This window comes from Rhinolophus sinicus, linkage group LG01, assembly GCF_036562045.2.
Source record: "Rhinolophus sinicus isolate RSC01 linkage group LG01, ASM3656204v1, whole genome shotgun sequence".
Taxonomy (NCBI): domain Eukaryota; kingdom Metazoa; phylum Chordata; class Mammalia; order Chiroptera; family Rhinolophidae; genus Rhinolophus; species Rhinolophus sinicus.
In genome coordinates this window covers 15,729,225-15,756,182 of record NC_133751.1, presented here as the reverse complement: position 1 = coordinate 15,756,182, position 26,958 = coordinate 15,729,225, and the positions used below count along the sequence as shown (strand labels likewise).

General features: G+C 37.3%; 1 protein-coding gene across 6 annotated transcripts in view; it reads right to left on the bottom strand.

Annotated features, from left to right (window-relative positions):
* APP (amyloid beta precursor protein) overlaps nt 1-26,958 on the bottom strand; it is a 244,591-nt gene that overhangs the window by 121,251 nt on the left and 96,382 nt on the right. For all 6 annotated transcript variants that reach the window (XM_019729868.2, XM_019729863.2, XM_019729865.2 and 3 more), the window contains exons 4-5: nt 23,134-23,246; nt 20,997-21,190 (exon numbers count right to left, since the gene is read on the bottom strand). In XM_019729868.2, coding sequence (XP_019585427.1) covers nt 20,997-21,190; nt 23,134-23,246 — 307 coding nt within the window. The remainder of the gene's footprint in view (nt 1-20,996; nt 21,191-23,133; nt 23,247-26,958) is intronic.

Sequence of the window (26,958 nt, the reverse complement as noted above, 5' to 3'; positions counted from 1 at the left end):
ATCTGTAGAGTCAAATATCGTGTACGGACACTCCTTGTACAATATGACAAATGTAGAAGGTACAGGTCAAGGAAATAAGAATGAAGTACATGATTTTTTAGGCCAAACTGCTGGTAACAGGTGTTGCTGTAAATTCTTTTCCTTTTCTCAAGATAAAAATGACACTGCGATATACTGCAGTTAACTGGATATTCTAGCTTTCTGGGTCCTAGAGAGGGAGCTATGGTGTGGTATTTAAAGGCACATTTTCAGAAGACACCTATCAACTCTGATGTGACTGGGCAAGTGACTTCCTCTGTTGTGACTTAGTTTCTTCATCTTTAAAATGGGATGATAACATTACCTACCTCAGCAGAGGCGCTGTCAATGTGTGTCAAGCACAAGGTAAGAGCTAAAGACTGTTACTTATTTGCTATTAGACGATGGCTTAATTTATAACATAAATGTTTTCTTTTTCCTTTTTAATGTCATTAGGTTTTGAAAATTGTATAAGTATCATTTGCTTTTCATATACAATGTTTTCCTTGGAGTTTATTATTTCAGAAAAACAATCTACGAAGAACTACTGTTTATTAGCACTATGCCTAGCAAAATTCTAGTCGCTAACCACAGACTCAGAGTCCTGCAGAAACGGACATGTAAACACACATAAAGTGGGACTGTGAGAGAGATACGCACATTAACTGTAATGGATTAAAAAAAGGAAGTCTGCTAAGAGAGCCTGGGAGGGACTGGCTGAGGAGCTAACAGGTAAACTGGAAACTGATGAATGAATAAAGTGGCCCTGGAGAAACAGGGCACAGCACCTATGAAAACATGAAGTGTCTGCAGGTTCTGCAAATAGCTCCATAAGGCTGGAGGTGGGACACCGGGAAGTGAGTAGACTGTGGCCACGGACATATTGTAAGGGCCCAGTTTATCCTTCATCTACTAGTGACTCAGAACCTACCAGAAGTGCTCGAAGCAGAGGAGTGGCATGATCAGTTGTATTTCAACAAGTATGAGCTGGCAGAAGCAGGACAGATAGGTGGGGGAGTGACAGGTGGGAGGGGGAGAAGGCTCTCCAGAAGCCTGGCCAAGGAGCATGAGGGAAGGCAGAGCTCTGAGAAAATAAAACGACAGAACCGGTGACCGTCTGGATGAAGGGGGTTAGTGAGAGGATGAAGCTGATGCTTTGAGATGGGGTGAAGAATGGTTACTAATGGTAACAGAGGATGCAGCAGGAAGAACGGATGGTGAGGAATGGAGTTAAGGGGCTTCAGCTCCAACAGATTTCAGATGCTGTTAAGATACTGCTAGAGAGGCCTCCAGCTCACAGCTGGAAATGAAGGACTAGATATTTGGGCCACAAATACACAGATCTGGGAGGCACTGTTTTTCTATTTTCATTAAGTAAACAGCACTACACATTTTTGCTGTTGTTTTTCAAAACTGAAGAGCTACCGTTTTTGAAAGACCACAGACAATGGGCCAGATGAGCCGCTCACTTTCTGCATTGCTAATATGTCCCATTATGAAACAATATGTAACTAGAAACAGAATCCAGCCTTCTGAAAGTTAGTTACGCCATTCCTCCCTGCTTCCCCTTTTCCCCCATAAGTACAATTCAGGCTCATTTCCAAATTCAGAGTTTGATGTAAAAAATTCCCCGAGAAGATATTTTCTACTATCGACTAAAGAGTGTAATGGGGAACATTCTACTATATTTAAAATAACAGTATAAGAAAAGTCATTCAACAAATGTTAGTGGGTATCGACTATGCAGCAGACATTTTGCTAGATCTGAGGCTCTAAATCAGAAAAGGGTGAGGCCCTGCCCTCAGGGAGCTTACATCCTATTGGGGGAGAGAAAGAAGATAAGCAAAGAAAATACTAGAAGGACTAGTTAGTTTCAGGACCAACTAAATAGGCTGCTAAAATTGAGAATATTAGGAGGAGGCTGTTTTGAAAAGAATGATCAAGGGGAATTCATTTTGAGAATTTAACAGCAAAGGTGAGGGTGAAGATGGAAAAAGAAAACAAAAACAAACAAACAGAAAAAAACAACAACAACAAAATGCACCAAATGCTAGGGAAAACCATTATAGAGAGAGATTCATCAGTCTCAGGGTGTGGAACGCTCATATGGCATGGAAGTTACTTGAGGGATGGTAGAGAGGAATTGAGTCAAATTCATTAATATCATTAAAGAGAAAACCACAGGCCCCAAAGACAAGTGACTTGTGCTAAAGCCTATGACAAGAAACCTAGGCTTAACACCTGACCCAAATGCAATTTCAACCTTCTCCAGGAATGGAATCTTAGTTGGTCAGCCTGAAATTTCCTGGTCCGTACCAACGAGGTCATCTGTCCAATAGGCCCTCTCCATCCTCCACTGGTGTCCCCATCCCCCTAAGGAAGCTGAGGTGATCTTCACGATAAGATCCCTGTGTTCCCCTAAGGGAAGGTAACCTTGCCTGAAACAATCCGTCCTCTCCTTTTGCTAATAATTTTCTTGTCCTGCCTCATTTCTATCTGTAAAAGCCTTCCATATTGTATAGCCTCTCAGACCACCTCTCTACTTACTAGATGGCATTCTGCCTAATCCATGAATCCACCAATAAAGCCAATTAGAGCTTCACATTTACTCAACTGCATTTTTGTTCTTTAACAACACTTACACAGAATGTAGACAAGCGCCTGGCACAAAGCACATGTTCGATAATTGTTCCTATTAACAACATCCTCACCCTCCCAACAAAGGGCTTCGTTGCTTTTTCTCTGTGTATTTGGTACTAGAAGCCACCAGCACAGTTTAATCTGAGGAGCTCTATGATCAACTTGATGTAGACATGTTCATTCCACACACTGGCTGCTGTCTAGAGAATGGCTTAAGGTGTGTATGTGGGAAAGGTCGGCTGTACAGCAGAGAGACAATCGGAGCAGAAATTAGAAGGATACTGCAGTAACTGCAGCAAGAAATAATGGTAGTTTAGACTAGGCTTATTCAGCAGTCTCTGCGATACAATCCGAGACCCCCAATGGATGCCTGAAACAGTGGATATTGCCAAAACCTATATATACTATGGGTTTTTCCTATCTATACCTATCTACAATAAAGTTTAACTTATCAGTTAGTAAGAGACTACTGACAATAATAAAATAGAACAATTATAATAATTATAATAATAAAATAGAACAATTATAAGGATATATTGTAATAAAAGTTACGTGAATGTGGTCTGTCTCTCAAAATGTCTTATTGTACTCCCCTTTCTCCTTGTGACGATGTGAAACGATACAATGACTACGTTACGAGATGAAGTGAGATACTCAGAACAGCACACAACTTAAAACTTAAGAGTTGTTTATTTCTGGAATTTTCCATTTAATATATTTGGCCACTGTTGACCATAGGTAACTGAAACTATGGATATAGGGGGACTACTGTCCTGGAAAAGATGGAGAGAAGTGCGTGAGTCCAGAACTGACAGGATTTGTGGACGGGACAGTATGAGTCCCAGGTTCTTGGCTCTAACTCCTAAGAGGGTGTGGGACCATTTCTGAGACAGAACAGCTTTGAAAAATCCAAGATGTGAACCAGGGAGTGTGGGAATTAAGGACTCTCTCTTGGACATGTTAGGATTCAAATGCCTATTAAATAACCAAGCAGAGTCTGGCCTGGAGAAACTAACCTTGGCCTACTTGACTTAAAATTAGTATTTAAAGTCAAGGGCATAGATTACAGCACCCTGGGGAGGGGGAAGTCGAATAAGAAAAATACTATAATAATCCAAAAGAGATAACCAGAGTTAGGAATTTAAGCAACAACATTAAAAACAAAACAAAACAGTGATGGCAAGATAGTTGAAAACAGAAGAACAAAAAACCTCAAAGCCTTGTGCAAAGAAGGTACAGGAAAGACAGGCTGGAAATGACAATGACAGACACGTTACATAAGATACAGGTCTTCTGAGAAATAGCAAAGGTAATGGGTTCTAAGGGCTTATTCACTTTCAGGTGCTGTCTATGGACATTTCTATCCTATGAATGTTTAGATTACTGAGCCCCAGGCCCTCTGGGCCTGTCTGTACTAGAACCTTGATTAGGCAGGTAAAGACGTTAGGAGGAAAAGCACTACCTTATTTGTTTGTCAACCAATAACAATGACAGAGCATAAGCACATTCAGTCCTATTTAGGGGTCATGGCTGAAGATCACAGATGTTCTAAACAGTATAGTATTTGAGACAGAGGTGGGGGCCATACAGAGTCTATTTACCAACGTGCACGTGGGCAGAATATTCCCAAATGGAAGTTAGAAAGGCTACCGTGTTATGAACGGTCTATGCACTGGTACTGATAAGTGTGTTTCAGCCCCGGCAGTGAGGTGTGCATGAGGCTGGACTCCAGGGAGATCAGGTACATAGAGATGCCATAAAAGTGTGGCCTCGGCATCCTGTTCCTTTATGATTGGTTCTACCCTCAATAAATTTAAATGCAATGTTGCTATCCTGTGATTCCCTTGTACACATTTTCATAAAACCAAAGTGCTTCCACATGTATACAACTCTGTGGCCCCGATTTTCCAAAAATAGTTAACTATAAAATTCTTCCGAGAACTACTTGAGGCTAACCGACTAACACCCAATGGATGTACAATCACTTAAAGGGAAACAAATGAACAGCATGCTCCAGGAGGTAAAAGATGAAAACTTTGAGATATGTTCCTTTACTAGTCAAGTTTAAGATACCATAATTCTCCTACAACCGTTTCTGAAATATACTATGAATATAAAATTGAAGGTCTTCAAATATATAGAACTTGAAAGTAGAATGACTGTACTGCGATTTGAATACCTACTGAATTTCTATTCAAAATGTCCAAAAGAGCCCACATCAATTGCACATTCATTTTCTAATCCTGGGAAATCATATTTTCTAATATCTTTTGCTTACCTAACATAAAAAAGACTCCTACTTAAATTTGTAACAAGAATATCAACAGTTGTTTAAGATGAAAGCTTATTTTAATAATGTTCTCCACCTCATCTAGGACAGAAAGTGTTTACGGAGTCATTAGCTATTATTATTGATGATAATGATTACAAGTCCTATGACAAGGCCTTCCCTCTTAAAGACCTAATCAAGAGGGAACATGTAATGATAGCCATGATTATCTAACCAGAGATGCAAGATCCGTCATTATGCCAAAAGGAGAGCTTTTCTATCTCACAGCGGTTGGTAATGGGGGGAGAGGAACTCCACAAAGGAAACATTCAGTCCCGCGCTGGCCTGCTCTCACTTAACAATTCCAGTGTGTGCATTATAAACAAGTCCACTGTACTTTTTAGTGCAGCAGGCTTCCATCTCTATTATTTAACTCAGTTCTGAAAGCAAGTACTGCTCTAAGTTACTGCCATTTTTCCCTTGTTAGAGGTAAAGAAACCGACTCAAAAAAATCTTAGGTTGAAAGCATACTTGAAACCTTTGTGAAGATATTTTTGAAGCAAGAATCATCTTATTACGAACAAGTCCTTTGTTTCCTAAACTACTTTGGGTACATCTATTACACTGGATTTCTACAGAAATGTCTTTCTATACAGAGTAGCGCTATCATTAAATGATCATAAATGCAATACTGTACTTTCCTTCACGATGATAATCTCTTTTCCAGTTTGGTAGCTAACGTTAACTTTTTTAGTGCCCAACAACATAAATCTCATGACTAGTGGTACTGGAGCAGCTGGCAAAAAGAGGCAGTATATATCTACCACACACTTTGAAAAGAGTAACAGCTCTTTTCATCAGACTGCCAATGGGTCCTAAGAAAACAATGGAAGACCAAATTCAACCAACAGTAAACAATGGCCTCCAACGCGAAAGAAAACTTCAATTATACGGTAGAAGAAGACACAACAGCAAATCATTTATGTAGTTTGAATTACTGTGGCTTTCAATAAAATGGTGATATCCTATAAATACATTTTCAAGTAACTTCAAATACCACCCTATACTTTTGAATATCCTTGGGTAGTCCATTCCAAAATTACACATTATACTTTACTAAAACAATACCGTCAATGCACAAACATTTATAGCCTATTATGTTCTCAATACTCTGTTCTCTTTACCACTATTTATATGGTATAACATGTTTGGTAGAAACAGGACTAAACGACAACAATGAACATCCATTCATCCGTTGTATCTCCAACAGCGTGAAGATAACCAGATTTTCTGTGCCCTTCATTTATTTTTTAACTTGATGACAACTGCATAAAGAATAATAAAATGTAGAGCTGAAGAAACCACTACTTCTGGGATTATTTAAAAACATATACATATTCCTAATTCGTACTTTCAGTTACCTTCACAAAGTATATCAAGATGATATTAAATAGTATGATATTGGTTTATGTAAATACCATTAGGGAAAGAGGTTGGGGACAATAAAAAATTACAGGTATAATGCTCTTATTTTCTACAATCATCTTATTAATTAAAGGTAACCATAGCATCCGATACAAGTAAAATCATACCCGTTTAAAGTTGGTTCAATATGACCAGTGATAAAGTTTAACAAAAAGAAAATATGCCTGTCTTTATGATATGTTGTGTGCAGGAGAGAGAGAGAGAAAGAGAGAGAAGAGGAGTAGGAGAGAGTTTAAATAAATAATGTCATCAATACCAAGGGTATGTTTAATATGCTCATATTGTTTTCCTCAATTACAAAAAAAATAATTTATTTATAGAACATAAAACAAATATATACAAAATGATTGAAAAAATATTACTAATAGTAACTTCAATACTTTATAAAATATTTAGTTTGAACTACTGAATTTATTTAATAGCAATAAACTACTTTAAAATATTATAGCTTTACGTTTGTTATTAGTTGTTATTTGTACATTAGTTATTGCATATTTTAATTAAGATTGTACTGCTAATGATTCATTTCATATAGGAAACATGCTATGGGTTAAGTAAGGAAACAATTTCATTTCAGATAAGTGAGCCTATCTTTGAAGGAAGGAAAGGCTACTAAAGTACAGAAAACCAGTGAGGGCCATTTCAAAACAAACGAAACATCAATGGAACATGATGATGGGGAATATATAAAAGTCAACATATATAAAATTCAGCTTCAGCTAAGTGAAATAATACCACGTCTATAATTTCACATGAAAACACTGCAAATGGAGGGTGGAGAGAGAAGCTCAAGTTTGTTCCTACTTAGGAAAAGTTTATGTTTACTCTCTGCTCAAAGGAAAGTTTTGAGTATCTCTATATTATTTTCTACATGATTGACTTCATTCCAATACAAATACTGCCTATTAAAACTTTGCTGAGTTCTCTGTGATAAGTTCTGGGTACTAGGTTAGACTGAGAGGGAGACGTCACGTACTGCAGTTTGACTTCTGATTTTAGGACTCCTGGAAGCCAACTTACATAAAACTAACTTCCAAATAAAGACCCGCATGCAACTGATTGTTACCAAGGATTTGAAGAGCCACATAGCTCCAGTAAAGGACACCTCTATAGGTATCACATGCTGAATCTTGAGGCCAAAGGAAAAAAACAAAAACAAAACAAAAAACAAAAAGGAGTGGTTGCCAATGAAGATAATCCCCAGATACTGGTTTGAACAAGGAGTTTGTGTTTGGGCATACGACTGTCAGAAACCAGTTAAAATCAGAAGGACTTGTATTTTCTTCCTCTTTCCCTACTATTTTTATAACCTAGGAAATTCGGACAGTTTAATTAAAAGATATTAGAGGGATAAAGAGAGACCTTTTATGCCTCAGTGGCATAAAATTCTCAGCACCAAATGATCCAATTCTCCAAATAACTCTTACAGATGAATTGCTCCCCAGTATTTCTCATCCAGCCATATCCTGTTACTAGGGCAGCTTGTGCCATTAGGTGCTTAGCAAGCATGTGATCACTGCCATTGCCACATGTAGCTCAGATGGCAGCAACCCAGCCCTGCACTTCAAAGGCATCTGCACTTCCAGCCGTCACCTGCCTGCAAACCAAAACACACCCCACTGGTTTGGCCATACATCTGTAATCTGGTTAAGGCTATTAAAGTGTTTTGTGCTTCTTATTGACATACATGCGGTCCAAGCTTATTAAATACAGAAACTCAGCATTTTTTATTAAAGCTGGCAGCCAGTTCCCTCAAGAGAAAATGCAAGCTTCTGCTACTCTCCTATTCATCATTTTCAAATTAGTTTCCTCATTTCAGTACAAGACTCAGTGATACAGTTACAGCCTCAACCAGTACTAGAAGCTGCCAACCCAGCATCGTGACCATTACGTCTCAAAGCCACAAAGCGTTTCATCAAATCCATTCTTACTTGACTCTTCCACTGGCAAAGACTAACGGATGTCATTTATCGTTTGTATAATTCACTTGTAATCCTCTAAAGTTATTTTCCCCCTTGACCAGTGGATACCACTTGCTCAAAATGCAAGAAGAAAAGCAGCTGATGATTATTATATATTCAAAGAATTTTGACTCCAGAGATCCAAGTAAGACGTAAAGTCAAATAACGCTCTCTCTAGAAGAGCAAACAAACTCTCTCACAACCAACTTTAAAGACAAAGTACTGACCCACTAACAGTCATACATTCTCACAACAGCCTCAGCTCACATCCCAGACTCACTGGAAGCCAACATGTTATAACTTATCATGTGATTCAATCATAGGCGTTCACATAGGACAAAGAATGTATTTGTAAAATGCACCCTCCATACTACCAACTGGTGATTACTTTCTGAGAAAAGTTCTTGGAGCACTCAGACCACAGTTAAATTGGCTTTCAACTATACCTAGCAGTGTGCCACTTACAAATGAAATGTTAACAAGAGCTTTTTATGCTGACTGCAATAATGACCATGATCAAGATTTCACCCCATATGCTGCACATCAATCAGTATGTGTGGGTCTCTGCTCAAGTTTCTGGGAAATGACAAGTCATGGGCTACCTCCAGCATTATTAGCAACCTCCTTGTTTCTGGAACAAAGTGGAGACCCGAATCCCTAGGGCTTAATACAAGAATTAAAAAAAAAAAAAAAAAGTCTCATGATCGTGCTCATGTAGGATGCAAAATGTTATGTCAAGCCACAGAGACTGGATCTGCAAAAATCCTAGTAGGACTATATCAGCAAATATGCAAAACAAAACAATGGTGTACAGACTGGGAATGTTCAGTATACACCCCAATCTTCAAGAAAGGAGAACCCAAGGACGGCATTAACTGGAGGACCACTGCTCTAATTTCCCATGTAAGTGAAGTGATGCTCCAGGTGATACAACGAAGGCTTCTACCTTATATGGGGCAAGACACGGAGGATGTTCCAACTGGATTCAGAAAAGGAAGACACACTCGACATGGAACTGCGAGCATTCTTTGGACATTGCAGTGCTCCAAAGGATTTCGGGTCAGGCTATGTTTCACAGACTACAGTAAAGCCCTGACTGCTTCAGTTGTGAAAACCTGTGGGTTGCTCTGAAGGAAATGGTGGCACCTCAGCATTTGACTGTCCTGATATGTATAACCTGTATTGTGGACAGGAAGCCACTGTCAGGACAGAATATGGAGAGACATGGTTTCCTACAGACAAAGCTGTCAGACAAGGGTGCATTTTATCTCCCCATTTGTCTAATCTGTACACAGAACATACACGAATGACTGGGCTAGACAGAGGAAGGAGTGAAAACTGATGGATGAAATGTCAATATATTAAGATATGCAGATGACACCATCTGATGGGCAGAAAGCAGCAATGATATAAAAATAACATCTGATGAAAGTGAAAGAAGAAAGTGCCAAAGCAGGACTGCATTTGAACGTCAACAAGACAAAAGTCATGACTACAGAAAAAATACACAACTTTAACAAAGACAATGAAGACATTGGAATTGTTAGATTTTGCTTATTTTGCTTCAGTCATCAATTCAAATGGAGATTGTAGGCAAGAAGTCAAGAGAAGCCTGGGACTCAGAAGGGCAGCAATGGAAGGATGAGGAAAGATCACCAAGAACGAAGACGTGTCGTTAGAGACCAAGGCTAAGATCCTCCACACCCTCGTATTCCCAATTACTATGTACGGATGTAAACACTGGACAGTGAAGAAGTCTGATGGGGGGAAGAAAATGATTCCTTTGAAATATGGAGGAGCGTTTCGTGGCTACCCTGGACTGCCAGCAAGATGAACAAGCGGGTCCTAGATAAACTCAGCCTGAAATATCGCTGGAGGCAAAAACAACAAAACGGAAGCTGTCCCACTTCAGGCACATCGTGAGAAGGCAGCGTTCTTTGGAAAAGACAAGAACGCTGGGAAAAATAGAAGGCAGTAGGAAAAGAGGAAGGCCAAATATGCGATGGAGTGATTCCATAAAAGCAGCACAGGCATACATCTACAGGAGCTGAGCAGGGCTGAGGACAGGACACTGTAGACATCACTCATTCACACGGTCTCCAGGACTTGGAGTCGACTCAACGGCACAAAACACACACTTGCTGTTATGTTTAGAAGGTCTGTTTTGTCAGACATTTCCATCAGGACAAAAACTCTATTCCAGATCCATATTTCTGGGTTGTTTGCATTTTTGTACATAGGAGATCAGGGTGAGGCAAAAGCTTGGAATGGAAGATTTTTTTTTTTTGGAAAGAATCATCTCCCAGTACTGAGGAAACCTCTAAACCAGTTTCTCAACCTTGGCTCTATTGACATTTCTTTGTTGTGGGGCTGTCCTATGATATTTGTATGTTTAGCAATGTTCTTGATCTCTACGCATCAAATGCCAGGAGCACGTCCCAGCTATAACCACTAAACATGTCTGTATACATTTCCAAAGGTCCCTTGGACAGCAAAATCACCCAAAGTGAAGAACCATTGCTCTAAACTGATGTTTATTTATTAATTTATAAATCACACAATGTCTGCCAACAGCTGATGGAGTTGTGCTACTAGTCTCATGACGGTAACTTGTACTTCCTGAAATTTTTGCCTACTGTTACTTTTACTAAAGTTCCAATTTCACACGAGGGAACAAAACATGCTTGCTAGTACAAGAAAGCCAACTTAAAAATGAACTTTTATCCAAAAGCTCAACTAGAGATGAATCTTACCTTCACTTATAACTGTAATTTCAATTCATTTTATTCTATTTTATTTCATGTTTTTAAGCAATGAAAAGATATTTAAGAAGTAGTAACTACAGTAAAAGGGTTAAGCAGTTGTAATAAATATTCCAGAGCTCCCAGCATTCTCCCCCACCAAAGTTCCTAGCTTTAGAGACTCCTGATATAATTTCACTTAATTATTGCTTGTCTGGAATGATATTCCTTAGCTTTTGTTTTAAAGCCCAATCAGTTTAACCTTGAGTTACAATTATGTCTGTGTATGCATTTGACATGGATGTCGATTCAATTCAGCTCAAATATGTGTTGAGCACCTACCTTGTAGAAAATTACACTAAGTATTTTAATGTATAAAGTCACACAAGACACAAGTCTCATAGTAAATATAAACTCCTGATAAGCAGGATACACTATTTACCCTCAAAACACCATCAGCGTCCACTGGACATAATTTTACCTTTTGAATTTCATTTTGAATGGTTTCATCAACTTGTAACCACATTTAGTTGACAATTTTGATTTTTATACTCTGTTAGTGTAAAATCTGTTAGTGTTATTTTTTAAAAATCGAACAAAACTCGATCCTGTAGTTACCATCTCAATCCACTGGAACTTTTTATATCGCTAAGGGTTTTTCGAACAACATTTTCTTATTTATATCACCCCACAAGAATTATTTCATCATTATTCATTAACTATGTCCAACTATGCTAAGGAAGATTAAATAATATGACAATGAAACAATAAAGGAATTGTCTAAAAGGATGATGTAACAGGCAAGTTATTGCAGTTTTATTACTGTGTTCCCCAAATACTCCATCATCTTTCAAGAAAGTATATAAGAAACCTAGAGATTTTCATTGAATATAACTGAAAACCAAAGAAAGTCATTTTCCACATTGGCAAACAGGAGAAAATTGACAGGGGATACTTCACAAATATTAGACAAATCCGAAGAGGGATGAAATTGATCACATAAGCAAAACCTCATACCGTGAGTCTTCAGATGATACCCTGGATGAATTTTCTCAAGCTCAGGAAGTAAAAAGTGAGCAACGATTTTTCTAAGAACAAAGGGAACAGTATTCTCATTCACTTAGCCGTTCAACAGGAAGGATGACATCATTCAATATTTTGCAAAAAAAAAAGCAGGAACCAACCACTGACAGTGGCCTCTCCTCTTTTATGATGCTTGTGCAACAAATTGTATTGTTTGTAGAACAAAATTTTTTGATACAGTTCAGAAGTAGACAAACATCAAAGGTAGAAATGTCTATAAAAGTGATTAGAAGTAAAGAATCAATGCAGACGTGGAAAAAAGGTCTAGATTTATGATTCTAATAGGTCCTCATAATCTAAACTTGAAACTATTTTGTAATTATTAATAGAAAATGAATGTCCTCTCTTCAACAAAATTATGAGCTCTCAAAGTTTTAAAAGTATTGACATTTTACAATTATCAAGTGAAAATGGAAATGCAAGAAAAAGACCAAGAAATACAATAGGCTAGAACCTAAAAAAGATGTATTTGAAATCTAAAATCAGTATTTATAAGATTGATATATTCCAGGTTCATGCATAACAGGTTGATTAGCAGCTAGTTGCATTCATTTCAGAAATCCCTACCTCAAAAACCAGAAAAAGATGGAAAAAAAATCTGAGTTTATTATATTTAATTTCTAATTCAAATTAAAATGTTTACTATATTAATTCTTATTAAAATTTCTAAAGGAAGTTATTTCTCACTGTCTCTTTATTCTTCTATAAATCATTTGTAAAATAATTTAAACACACAAAATAATAACAATAATATAAAGGGGCCACTGTACCCGGACGGTCATTGGTCCTGGGCTGGCTTTTCTGGTACAGTGATGGGCAATGTGATCATCACAACAGATTCAGCTGACTGGACTTAGTGAATGTTGTAGGAGACACAGACACACACACACACACACACACACACACACACACACACACTCAACAAAACTTCAATCAACTCAAGAAAATGCTCCTGTCCTGAACAGACATTTCTTTTTTTATTATTAGTTTCAGGTGTATAAAAGAATGTAATAGTTAGACATTTATACCCCTCACAAAGTGATAACCCCCCGCCCCCAATCTACTACCCCTCTGACATCGTACATAGCTGTTACAGTTCCACTGATTCTATTCCCTATGCTGTACTCCACATTCTGTGACATTCATTATTATTCAGCTTCAGCTTCAGGTGTACACTGCAGTGGTTAGGCACCTACACTGTCCATGAAGTGGTAATTTCTCCAAAGAGGACATAGAAATGGCCAATAGACATATGAAAAAATACTCAACATCATTAATCATCAGAGAAATGCAAATAAAAACCACAATGAGATATCATCACCTCACACCAGTTAGAATGGCTATCATTAACAAGACAAATAGTAACAAGTGCTGGAGAGGCTGTGGAGAAAAAGGAACCCTCATACACTGTTGGTGGGAATGCAGATTGGTGCAGCCACTATGGAAGGTAGTGTGGCGTTTCCTCAAAAAATTAAGACTAGAATTATCATATGACCCAGCAATCCCTCTCCTGGATATAAAGCCAAAAATCTGAAAACATTGATTTATAAAGATATATGTGCTCCGATGTTCACTACAGCTTTATTTATGGTGGCCAAGACATGAAAACAACCAAAGTGACCTTTGATAGATGAATGGATAAAGAAGATGTGGTACATATACACAATGGAATACTATTCTGTCATTAGAAAAGATGAAATAGTGCCATTTGTGACAACATGGATGGAGCTTGAGATTATTATGCTAAGTGAAATAAGTCAGACAGAAAATGTCGAGAACCATATGATTTCACTGATATGAGGTATATAAAATTGAAAACAACAAAGGAACAAGACAAACAAATAAAAAAACGAAAACTCAGGTACAGACAATAGTTTAGTGGTTACCAGAGGGTAAGGGGGGTGGGGACTGGTAGATGAGGGCAAATGGGGTCAAATATATGGTGATGGAAGGAGAACTGACTCTGGGTGGTGAACACACAATGGGATTTATAGATGATGTAATACAGAATTGCACACCTGAAACCTATGTAACTTTACTAATAATTGTCACCCCAATAAACTTAAAAAAAAAAGAAAATGCTCCTGAGCTATAAAATACAACACACACACACACACACACACACACACAACACACACACAAATCTTCAAAGAAGGGCATGAGGTGATAGAGTCAAAAACAATCTTCATCTGGATCTATCTTAAATGGCTTTATTTTTCTTTAATTAAAAGGAAAATAAAAAAAGATCATCTAATTATCTAGGAATATACACTATTTTACTTCTCAGCACTTTCCAATAATGATTGCAACCCTAAAAACAAGAAAATATATCATTCAAGAGCCTGTTTTGAAAAAAATGTCACGACCTACTCCCAAGAGGAAAAGTGCTAATTATAAGAATTAGAGGTTCTTCCCTTTAGTCATTTGCTTTACAAATTCAAGAAACTCCTGCGGACTGTGTGCTGTCAGTGGGATTCTGCAGTTCCAGGAGAGGAAAAACTCACCCTCCAGGTCCTCACTCCCAAGGCTCGGCTTGTCTGACAGGCACAAGTTAGTTTTCCAAATGAACTCTCCTATGGAAAAATTCTTACCCATCATGGCTGGACTCTGTGTATATTAACATAAATAAGCTACGTTACTGATCGCATAAATAGATATTCTGAGGTGGTCTGAGAACTTAATCACTACAACATTGGAGAGAGAAATACTGAGTTATTTACAAATGACTTTGGGAACAATAAATGCTTTGTCTATACTTAATCCTTTAAACGACATACATGTTTTCAAAGAAGTCATAAAACTGAGCACATCTCACAAAGAATGTTTCTCTAAATGCCTCATTAGCAGTAGGAAAACACTCATCTCCTACCGAGACAAATCTCATTAGCTACCAATCAACAAAGTGTATTAAACTGTGGATCAAATTTCTTTTCAGACTTCCCCTTCTTTTTCCCTTTCTTAAAGAATTCTCCCATAGCATCCCCTGAGGATATTTTAAGCAAGTGTGTTAAACACCTATTCTGATTCTGTATTTTAAGTGTCACAGGAGGGCTGTTTCCTAGAACTGAGAAGCCATCAGCTGGCAGGAGCCCAGCTTGTGTGCAGGTCAGTGATGCAACATCTCTCTCACTTTGTCCACTGACTTTCACGGTTGGAAATGAAGGACACACCTGCCCGTAGGACTAACAGAAAAACGAGTTCAAAAATGAAGTGATGAAAGTGACCTGATATCCTAGTTATATTACATTCAAACCAATTCTTTTACACCTTAGAAAAGATGAACAGTCACAAAACTTAATAAAAATTTAGAGTTCAACCTTAGAATATAATGCTGGGTACAGCCACCATTTGTCTTAATGGAAAATAAAAAGTAATTAGAAATTTCAAGTATTTAGAAGTACATTGTCCAATACATGAAGCACTTCAAAGGTGGCTAGTGCAAAATGAGATGTTCTGTAACTGGAAAATATGATCTAGATTTTTCAGACCTCATATGAAAGAAACAAAAAAATGTGAATTATCTCAACAACTTGTTCATATTGGTTGCATGTTAAAATTATAATATTTTGAATATATTAGATTAAATATAGACACTATTAAAATTAAATTTACCAGTTTCTTTTTGGAAAATGTGGGTCACACTATATTTCTATTAAACAGCTTTGAGTTAAACACTAGAGGTCCTATAACATGCACTTATGGATCACAAAGTCCTTTCCAAAAGCTATGAAAAAAATTAAAAGCGAGCAACTCAATTTGGCTATTATTTCTTGAAGGCCAATGTGCAAGACATACCTGGTACATAAGTTTTAATTTAGAGTCTAGTACATAAAAAGAGATACAAATATAATTAATTGCAAGAGAAGTCACAGTACTAACATGTGTTTTAAGGATACAAAAAAAAAAAAAAGGTAGCATAGCAAGAAAAGTAATACTGCAAGGGGTGACCATTAAAAAAGTGTATCTTTTTGGGGTGAACACTAAAAAACATAAACAGGATTTTACAGGTCATGGTAAGATGTAGCACTTTAGAATTGAAAATTATCTTTGTGGTACGTTAACAACATTTAATGAAATAGGAAAAACATTTCAGAAGGGACAGAAAGGTGGGAACAAAAGCCCAGAGAAAGAAAAGGCCAACGGCTTTGGGGTGACAGTAGATAAAGTGAGGTATGTGTGTAAGGCTGAAAATGCAAGCTGAGGTCAATTCATGAGAGTTTTGAAGGGCCAGCTGGAGAACTTGGATTTTACTATAGGCCTCAGGAACTATCAAGTATTTCCTACCAAGTGTCAATAGCAGCGAGAACATGTAACAGGCATATTGCTACGGCATGGAGAATTATCTCGGGAGAGAGGTAAGGCTTGGGGGACAGGTAAAATGAATTCCAAGTAACAGGAATATAAGTCAGCGTATGAACGAGTCCTACAAGAATACAAACAAGTACGGGGTAACAGAAGAAAGTGAGGCATTGATGTAGTAAGGAGTGATCAAGGAAGGTAGTCTCGTAGGAAGTATACGATGACCTCAACTCAGGCCGGGGCAGTGCAGGAAACAGCAGGTTTGTAGGTAGAGGTGAAGGAGCAAATGATAAGGGAGACTGGAAATGCAAGAATGGTTGTATGGGTTGCAAATAAGCATATGAAAAGATACTACACATCGTATGCCATTAGGGAAACACAAATTAGAACAGTGAGATACCACCACACACCTATTAGAACGGCCTAAATTCAGAACACTGATGACACCAAGTGCTGGTGAGGATGTGGGGCAGCAGGAACTCTCATCCATGGCTGGTGGGATGGCAAAGTGGTGCAGCCACTTTGGAAGCCAAGTTTGTCGGTTTCTTATAAAACTAAACATACTCTTACCATACAGTCCACCAGAAATGCTCCTTGGTATTCAACCAAAGGAACTAAAAACTTCAGTTCACACAAAAATCTACACACAGTTGTTTATACAGCTTTATTCATAACTGCCCAAACTTGGAAGCAATCAAGATGTACTTTAGTAGGTGAATGGATAAATGGTGGTACATCCACAATGGAATATTATTCAGCACCAAAAAAACAACAAAAAAAACAACAACATCAAGCCATGGAAGAACCTTGAATTCATATTACCAAGTGAAAGAACCCAATTGGAAAAGACCAAATACTGTATGATCCAAACTATATGATATTCTGGAAAAGGTGAAACTCTGAAGACAATAAACTCTGAAGACAACAGAAACATCAGTAGACGCCAGGGGTTGGGAGTGTGCAAAGGATGAAAAGGTGGAGGAGAGAAGATTTCTAGTGAAAATGTCTGTATGGCACTATAATTGATACATGTCATTACACATCTGTCTAGACCACAGAATCCACAACACCAAGGGTGAACCAAAATGTCAACTCTGGACTTGGGTAACAACTATGTGTCAATACAGGTTCATCAACTGTAACAAATGTACCACTTGGGTGAGGGATAGGGATAATGGGGGAGGCTGTGCATGTGTGGAGGAAGGAGGGGTATAGGAACTCTCTGTACCTTCTCTTCAATTTTGCTGTGAACCTAAAACTGCCCTTAAAAATATAGTCTTAAGTAAATTAAAAAATATAAGAAAGATAAAGGAGGTAATCAAGTTCAAACACAACCGGATCATAAAAGGAAAGGTAAGAAACAAGGGATGGGAGAAGGTACCGAGAGACAATGAGGCATGTGAAAAATTGACTAATTTATTCAACAAACATGTACTAAGCAACTACCCAATGCCAAGTGCCATGATGCAGAAATTCACCATGAATGAGTGCGAAGAGGTCATCTGCAGAGCATGAGGGAGAGGGGTGCTGGGATCCAAGGGAAATGGAGTTGGCTTGCATCAACTACTTTGTGGAAGGTGATAGGTCACCAGATAGCGATATTAGGTGCATCCAGAAACATTAAGATCCCAGCTGATGTTACAGCATGAATAAGAAATAAACTGGTAGGGTTACATGACTTGATACATCAACCTTAGAAAAGTCAGAAGCAATTAAAAAGAGAAATTAATTTTTCCCAGATATGGAGCATTGACAAAAATACGTTTAGAAAATGTGAAGGGTATCAAGTCCAGGATATATGAATAAGCATGTAACAATGGTTAGCCATGGAGTCCATACTGATTATAAATGACACACACACAAAAAAGTGATAATGGTAAAAGCCTTGTTTAGGTGATTATGAGGGAAGGATAAAACTCAGTAGGATCTGATGAGCTACATTTTAGGTGTAAGATCAGAAAGATCAGGGTCAGAGAGGAATGTCACAGCTGGAAATCCTAAGTGATTACAGAGTCCAAGGGATGACTGCGTAGGATACACAGCGGAAATGGAACGTAAGTAAGAGCAACTAGGAAGGAGCTGGCTAGCGTTTCAACTGGTATCAACTTGGACAGTGATATAACTAAAGACAGAAATAGGCAGTGCGACTACATGACCTAGTTTGTGTGGGTCCTTTTCTTTACGAATACGGTCCTTGTGTGAAATCTGGTTGGGATAATAAATTGTCTCGTTGCCCTAGTAGTAAGTAATACAGTACAGGAAAAGAAAAAAGAAAAAACAGTGTTAAAGAATAACATACTAGTGTCTTATAATTTGGTGACTGTAACAAAGAGGACAGATAGTGGTATAAACAGAGATAGATAGCAAAGAAGGGAGTTCCTGAATGACAGTCATAGATAAATGAGGGACTCAGGGCTAGAACCAGAAGCTCTGTGGATCTCTTTCCAGGACTGGTAAGAAGGAAAAAGGCCACTGAGAGGGTTTCATAAGAGATGATGTTAGCAATATTTTCAATTAGCTCAGTAAGTTACAAGGGTGTAGGACAAAAAGATGAACACACATTGAAATCTATTCACAATAAAAAAGGTTTCATAAGACATAAAAAATGAAATTACAATAGAAAGAGGGCCTGGTAAAAGCCCGTCTCTCTCAGGATAAAGCAATAATACCTATTTTTAATTACAAAAGTCCCTTGTATATGAATGGTCACGAATGGCGGGTCACCAAACTTGACTCAGGGCTACAAGTACACAGCTAGCTAGCTCTGCATATTTTTAACAGCAGCCATAGAACTTGCTTGGTTTATTCACAATTTTTGGTTTGCTTGCTAAGTATACAGTCAATTCAATAATGGGAAGTAAGTGATCAAGTTTCCAATAGACTTGAAACAAAGAAAATGGCTGTCCAACTTCAAATTTCCCTATATAAAACTGGTTGCACTGGCATGCAAGAACTTGTTCAATAAGTCACTGAAACTTTCAAATCTAGATGTGACTGAGGAAGAATATGAAAAAGCTACAAAAACAGTTAAGAACTAGGCAACTCCAACTTTCAGAAAAGTGGCGATTAAACCCAAACCAATGGACTTTCCTACCTCTGGCACATGGAACACAGGTGAGGGCACTGGCCATGGCCCAGACCACAACCAATTATTCCATGGGGAAAAACTCAGAAGCTTTCCCACTGGCAAATCCTGTTCTTACTGATGCTTTCTCCCCTGGGAGAAGAGGAGTTTATACTATTTAACTTTCAAACTTTTGTAACTATAAAGAAGTATTATTGTAAGCATACAGCTGACTTTTCATTATTTCTTTCTTTTGTGTTTAATAATTTATTTCTTTGTTTGTTTTATGTAGTTTTGTGCCTGCTACAGGGAACACGATTTTTCTAAACTTAGTAAAGAACACAAAAGAGCTTAATTAACAAAAAGAGAGTCATGATGAAATTGGGCAATGAAGCCTGGCATTATCAGCTGATAAGGAATGGCAACTAGGGCTCCTCAACATACCTAAATCCTTATATGTTTGTAAAATATATTTGAATTTTTGTAGAATTATTTTTTAAATTCTACAAAATAAGATTATTAAAAAAAGGATCTGACTACATAAAAGTCAGAAAATTTTATATTAATAGCTATAAGTCTTACAATTCAGATTTACTCTTCTATTTGGAGATCTGTGATACTAGGGAGTATCTGAGAGAACACGGAAGGAAGAGAAGTCATATAATTATCATCACCTTTTGGGGGATGATAAAGCATGAAATTGATGACTGAAACAGATGGCCTTTCTGACCCAAAGATTCTGGTTTTATTGTTCTATTATCTGAATGTAGGTGTTGGCCTTATAATTAAAAATAAGAATCTCTAAATTATAGGATTATGATCCCCAAGAAAAAGAGGTGAAAATATATTTCTTAACAATAATGAAATCAAAGACAAAAAACTTTATGTAACATTTACGGATGCCTCTGACTTCATTCCAAAGGAAAAGATGATAAAAGGTCCAAAACAAAAACAAAAACAAAACAAAACAAAACAAAACAAAAACCCTCAAATATCCACAAAAACAAAAAAGAAAACCAAACCCAAACCTTTCTTAACACTATTTCAGATTGAGCTAATGATTGATGAAACAATCCCAAAATACTGTTTAAAAAAATATTTCCGACTTATAGATCAAAACAGAATGTCATGTCACTCAGATTTCAATTTTCTGTAGATTTACAACTGACCTACTATAATATCAGTATAATTTTGATCCCAACTCTCGAGATTAAAATACAATAGTTAAAATTAACTCAGTGATGGCTGATCAATTCTATTAAAATTAAACAGGACCACATGGTTAGATTTTTTTTTTTTCCGTAAAAGCAAACTTTGGCGGGAGTGGGCAGAGATCCGTTTAATGAGAAGGAGAAAGATACACTTATAGGAAAAAACAAAGCCCTATGCCGGATATTTTAGCATCTGTGAGGGCCGGAACACAAAGGTCACCTTACCTCCCATCTGGATAGTCTGTATCTGCTCCACCCCACCAGACATCGGAGTCATCCTCTTCCGCGTCGGCTGAATCGATAGTGTCACTTTCCTCGGCCAGCGGGCAACATACAAACTCCACCCCTCGGAACTTGTCAATCCCACAGGGCAGCAGCATGCCGTAGTCATGCAAGTTGGTACTCTTCTCACTGCAGGTCTAGACAAGGGAGAGGGAAAACGGTGAGCGTGGGAGAGGAGATGTGTTTCCTTGTAAGAAAATCTCGAATATAAAAATCAACACAGAGACCCAATCTACCAAGAACCAATTTTATAATAGAAAAAATCATTTGCTTTTGGAGTGTTGGAAATTTACACCAGTTTCTTTAGCACAGGCTACTTGGTATGCTTAGTGTTTAACTGGATTCCTTATAAGGATATGTTGTTATACTATAGAAATTAAGGAAAAGAATGGGAATGGAAAGTAATTGGGAAATAGGATGTAGGAAAAGCCTGCACTGGTGAATACATATCAGAGAATCGATGCTTTCTGGCTGCATTAGTGCATCAGGAAACAGTGATGGATGGCTCCTGGTATGTCCCCAACTCACTTCCACCTCCATTACAGATGGAAGTTTCTCTCACTTGGACCTGACTTGTTCTAGAAATTCTAACTCTTGGCTCACTTCCAGAATAACAGTCCTGGGAAGAGAAGAAATTATTCTCTGCTATAAATCAGAAAATATAGTCATTAGAGATTTCTCATTCAATATATTTTTGCTTTCCTGGGATTTGCTAAATTTGCACAAACCTAGATTACCATAAAGCTTTGAAAGCATCCACTGGTAACAGAGGAAACATTAATAATTCAACACATATATGTAAACAATGAAAATATTACAGAATGTATTTTTCACCTCATAGGAATTAGAGTCATTTTGTTTCTTTGTAACAAAAATTTATTTTTTGAAAACTCAAGAAGAAATGAAAAATAAGGTTATCAGATGGGTAGCTAGACTTTAAACTGCCTGGTTGTTTTTTTAAGATCAATAAGCTCTTAAACCATTTTCAAAGAAAGAACACATTATTTTACACAGCTTATATTATTATATAAAAGTCTAAATTAATGCCAAAACTTAAGTGGTGGTTTTTGCCAAACAGCTTTAAGTCTATGATACAACTTACACTGAGCTAGATCAGAGTTTCTCAGCCACAGTATTGATATTTTGGACCACATAATTCTTGAGTTAGGGTGACTGTCCTGTTCACTAAAGAATGTTTAGCTGAATCTCTGGCCTCCAGACCCCCAATGCCCATAGCACCATTCCTTCCACTTGTGACAACCAAAAATGTCTCCAGACACTGTCACATGTTCCTGGGGAGGGATGGGGAGCAAAATTGACCCCATTTGAGAACCACTGTGCTAGGTAAAGGAACCTAACTCTAGGAGATTGATCTCACCACACACGCACACACACAAACCCAAAAACCAAAACAAACAAACAAAAAACCACTTATACTAGAAAAACTTCACAATATATCAAAAAGAACAAAGAAATTTTAAAGGTGGTAATATCAAAAGTGACATTTTATGCTAATTATTTTATGTCTTTTATCAGTGTTGCCAAATTCAGGGGTAAGCCAAGGCTAGGGCTGATGCCATATACTCACCACTATGGAAAAATGAAGTTGGTAGCATGGTCTGGTTAATGCAAAATTAGATAACCTCACTTACACACTGAATACTGCCTGTAGCCTTCACGTTGGTATTGGAGAAGTTACTCCTGTCCTACCACTGTATTCCCCAGTAGATAATAGGAAAAATAGGTTAAGTTATTAAAACTTTGTATGTGACAAAGAAAACAATAGGTAAATAAAAAATAATTTGAAGAAAAAGTACATTTTAAAGTTTACAGAGTATAAGATTATAGTGTCTGATTTATAAAACATGGCACAGACACATAATAAGTCTAATTAAATAGTCTTTATTTTTGACTCCTTAAAAATACTCATGGATAGGTTTTTAATTTTTTTTAAAACAATAATAATAATAATAATAAACTTATTTATCAACACAGCTGTTGCCTTGAAATACCCTCTAAAATGTCATTACCCATGTCCCTAGGAAAACTTCACTTTAAGAAAGAACGTATGGGCTCGTACCTCTTTGGCGACGGTGTGCCAGTGAAGGTGGGTTTCACAAACATCCATCCTCTCCTGGTGTAAGAATTTGCACTTGTCGGGAACGAGGAGGGCATCGCTCACAAACTCGCCAACTGCAAGAGAGGAGACGGCTTCCTGTCATTATGTCTGCATCACAGTGATCTTTTTTTTTTTTTTTTTTTTTTAAGATTTTTATTGGGGAAGGGGAACAGGACTTTATTGGGGCACAGTGACCTTATCAGAGGGATGGTATCAAGGAAGGATGAGCTAAAAGGACTCAGAAGTTAATCAGCTTTTTGAATGACCAAGTTATCAACACAGGAAAGACGAGTACCCTTGTAATGTTGAGTCCTGTGTCCTTAAGCAGCCCAGTTCTTTGCCACATCAATCTGGGTAGTGAAAACACTTCCTACATGTTTTAAGTGAAATCTTTAATTAATAGGAGTGCCTGACTGGAAAGTTAATCATACAAAGAGCTGCCATTCAATTACAACAAGGATAAAAAAAGTACAGATTGACATTGCCTAGGCAATCACTTGAGAAGAATCAATGTAAGTAATTGCCCACCCCTCTTTTTTCGACACTTCAGTTTATAAACTAATAGAAAATGTAGCATTTTTCTACTTTCTAAACAAAGTCTATATATTCATTAAACATATTTATATTTCTCACACATACACATGTAGTTTAGTTCAATTATGAAAACTGTTCCTTAGACTTTTATGACATTTTTAAACAAAATGTGTATCATGCCAATTATTTCTAGCATTGCTGGTACTGCAGATATACAGATATACATGGTGTCCAATAAGAACTCCTATTCTTATGAGGGTGGAAGTTGGATAATTACAATGTAATATGTAAGCTGTGAGCCTAATTTTTATTTGTCTTGTTCACTACAGTATCCCGAGTTTTAGTACAGATTCTGCACATAGTAGGCAATAAATATCTAGATGAATGAAGAGGTTAAATACTGTAACAGAAACGAAGAAAGGGCTGGGCCAATATAGTGAGTGAACAAATCTGCCTGGGTGCACTGGGAAAGATCTCAAAGTAGAAATAACATTAGAGGCAAGACTAAGTGGATGAGTAGGAGTACGCCATGGAAGACATGAATGGGAGCTCTGAAATACAAGGATAATATCTGTCTTGTTTAACATTCTACTCCCAATCCCTGGCCCAGTTCTGGCAAACATGATATTGCTGGATGGATGGATGGATGGATGGATGGATGGATGGATGGATGGATGGCAAAAGGTACTGCAAAATGAAGGAATCTTCTGTGCAAAGAGACAAAAGAAAGGGCAAAGCATATTTATAGAAGAAGCAGAAGTCTACTGTGGCTGGAGCACAGGGCAAGGGAAAAAGGGTGTCCAGAAGTAAATGAGACTGAAGAAATATGCTGGCCTCCAATTTCAGAGTCTAAGGTTTTGGATACCATTTTGGAGGCAACATGGGCCAAAAGATATTTTAAACAGGAATTACATGCTCAAGTTTGTTTTTCAGATCAACACTTTAATCAACTGAAGGATGGAATAGCATAGTGAGACCATGAAAGCGGGGCAGCCAACTGAGGTAGGCACTGCAATCCTTCGCAAAACATGCAAGACCAGATTTCAACCAGTGACTGCAAGTAAACACGGAAGAGAAGTTGTCCACTCATGAGCAAAAACAAGAATCTTTTTTCTTTCACAGTATGCTGCATGAAATTTTCTGAAATATACATAAAAAGTGATAAAGGGCCTGAGAAAGGGGAAAAAATACTTTTCATTCCCTTTATATAACAGGGTTCTTTAAAACTCTTTTCCCATAAAAGCATTTAAGCTTTAGTTTGTTTGTACCTCACACACGCAAGATGTCTCACGATATGTAAGTACTTATTTTAATAAACAATATTTAGATAAAAATCTAAGCAAATCACAGGGGATAAAGAACCTCTCATCTTGTGATTGATTCCTTAAGTCTTTAAGACAAGCACGTATACCCACAGTATTGTACTGTAAGTTTCAGAGAATGCAAGATTTCTGAGACACAGCGCCCCCAGAAGTTGTGGGTGGTTCTTGTTGGGGAAGGAACCCAGGATCCTGGGCACCTACTCCATGGCTCCACGTGCATCACTGCATCTCATCTCCACAACTGCTGTGTGATTTATAATATAAAACTCACTTCCTAGGTGAGAAATGCCGGCCTATAAACCTGTCTAAGGCCACCCACCCTCAGGAGATAATGACCAAATGACCCAGACATAAACATTAAGATTTAAACCATAAGGAAAGACATAACATCATAACGCAAGGATGTCACATTTGTTTCTTTTACATAGAAAACTATAAAACAACAAAAAATTAAAACCCAGATGAGATGGACAATGGACAATAAAAATAATCTCTTCTAAAGCCAATACACACTCCCCAGGTGGACTGTGCATAGTTTCTCAGGACAGACAATCCACTGGAGCTGTTAGCAGGAATACTGGATACTTGAAGCATCCCAATTTTCCAAGCCACAGGAGGCTGGAAGTGACCCATGGCAATGAAGATGCCTGCCTCATTTCTTAGCACTGCTCAGCCAACCCATATTGCCCTAGTTACAAATGTTTGAAATACTCAATGATGTTTTTCTATTTTACAAGTAATTACTGGAAAGATTACAGGCCTGGCCTGAGGCTGTTAAATCAGTTCATGAGATTATCAGAAGCAGATATAGGATACTCTCAACCTTGGCCTGAAAGAGTTCTTATGGCAAAACTGGGTATTACCTGCCACACAACATGTGTCTTATTTTATTGTCCCTTAGGCTAATTTTCTGAGGACTAGACTTCAATGCAAAGCTAAAGTCACTGAAAGATATTCACCTCAGTAAAATCTAATGTTGATCAAAAGTGCACGTATTACGTTGATTTAAAAAAGGATATTTGAATTATTTTAAATTTGCAAGATAACAGACAATTCTATTTAGTATTGTAAAGATGCTCTTAGGTTTCTAATATTCCACATAGCCAAGAAATATATACCCCTGCAAAGGAGATTGCTTTTATAAAGGATTAATACTGGTTATTTAATAAGCCCTCAAGACTAATGGCAAAATAGAAAACTCATTACATTAAATAGAAAACTCTAACATTAAAATAAAATTTAGCAATGACTGGCTTTTACAGCCTTGCTTACATTACTTCAAAATTGATAAAACATACTAGAATGTTACATCAGAAATTTTAAGCAATTAAACCACAAAAATCTGTCAAAATTTGATAATAAAGAATTAAAGAGTAGTGGTAAAAATATAATGGACCCTTTCTCACAAACTGGCTTGGTTTAATATGATTTATGTTTTCTCCCTTTTAAATTCTAAAAGAATTATTCTTAAAAATCTATGATACAACAGGGAATATATGGGGACTCTCTGTACATTCCGCTCAATTTTTTCATGAACCTAAAATTGCTCTAAAAATAGTTGAATTAAAAAAATGTTGACAGTATGCACCTGGAGTTTCCATATGGAACTGTGTGTACTTTTATTTTTAAAACAATCCTTCTGTTTATTTGGTTTGATCCTTCAGGTAATAAAAATTCTTAACAGAATTCAAGTGAAAAAAACAAAAAACAAAAATAAATTAAGTATCATAATGAGAAATTATGTTCCTGTTTATGCCAAACTTTAGAAAATTTGGCTCCATTTAATCCTAGGGGATAAATTCATCGATATATACTGTGCATATTTACCAATAACCATACAACCTGGTTTCTTGTTTTAAAAATTCACAATTTATTGCTCTCTCTCAATGTGTGTGCGTGCCTGTGTGTGTCTCCAATTGAATGAAAATGT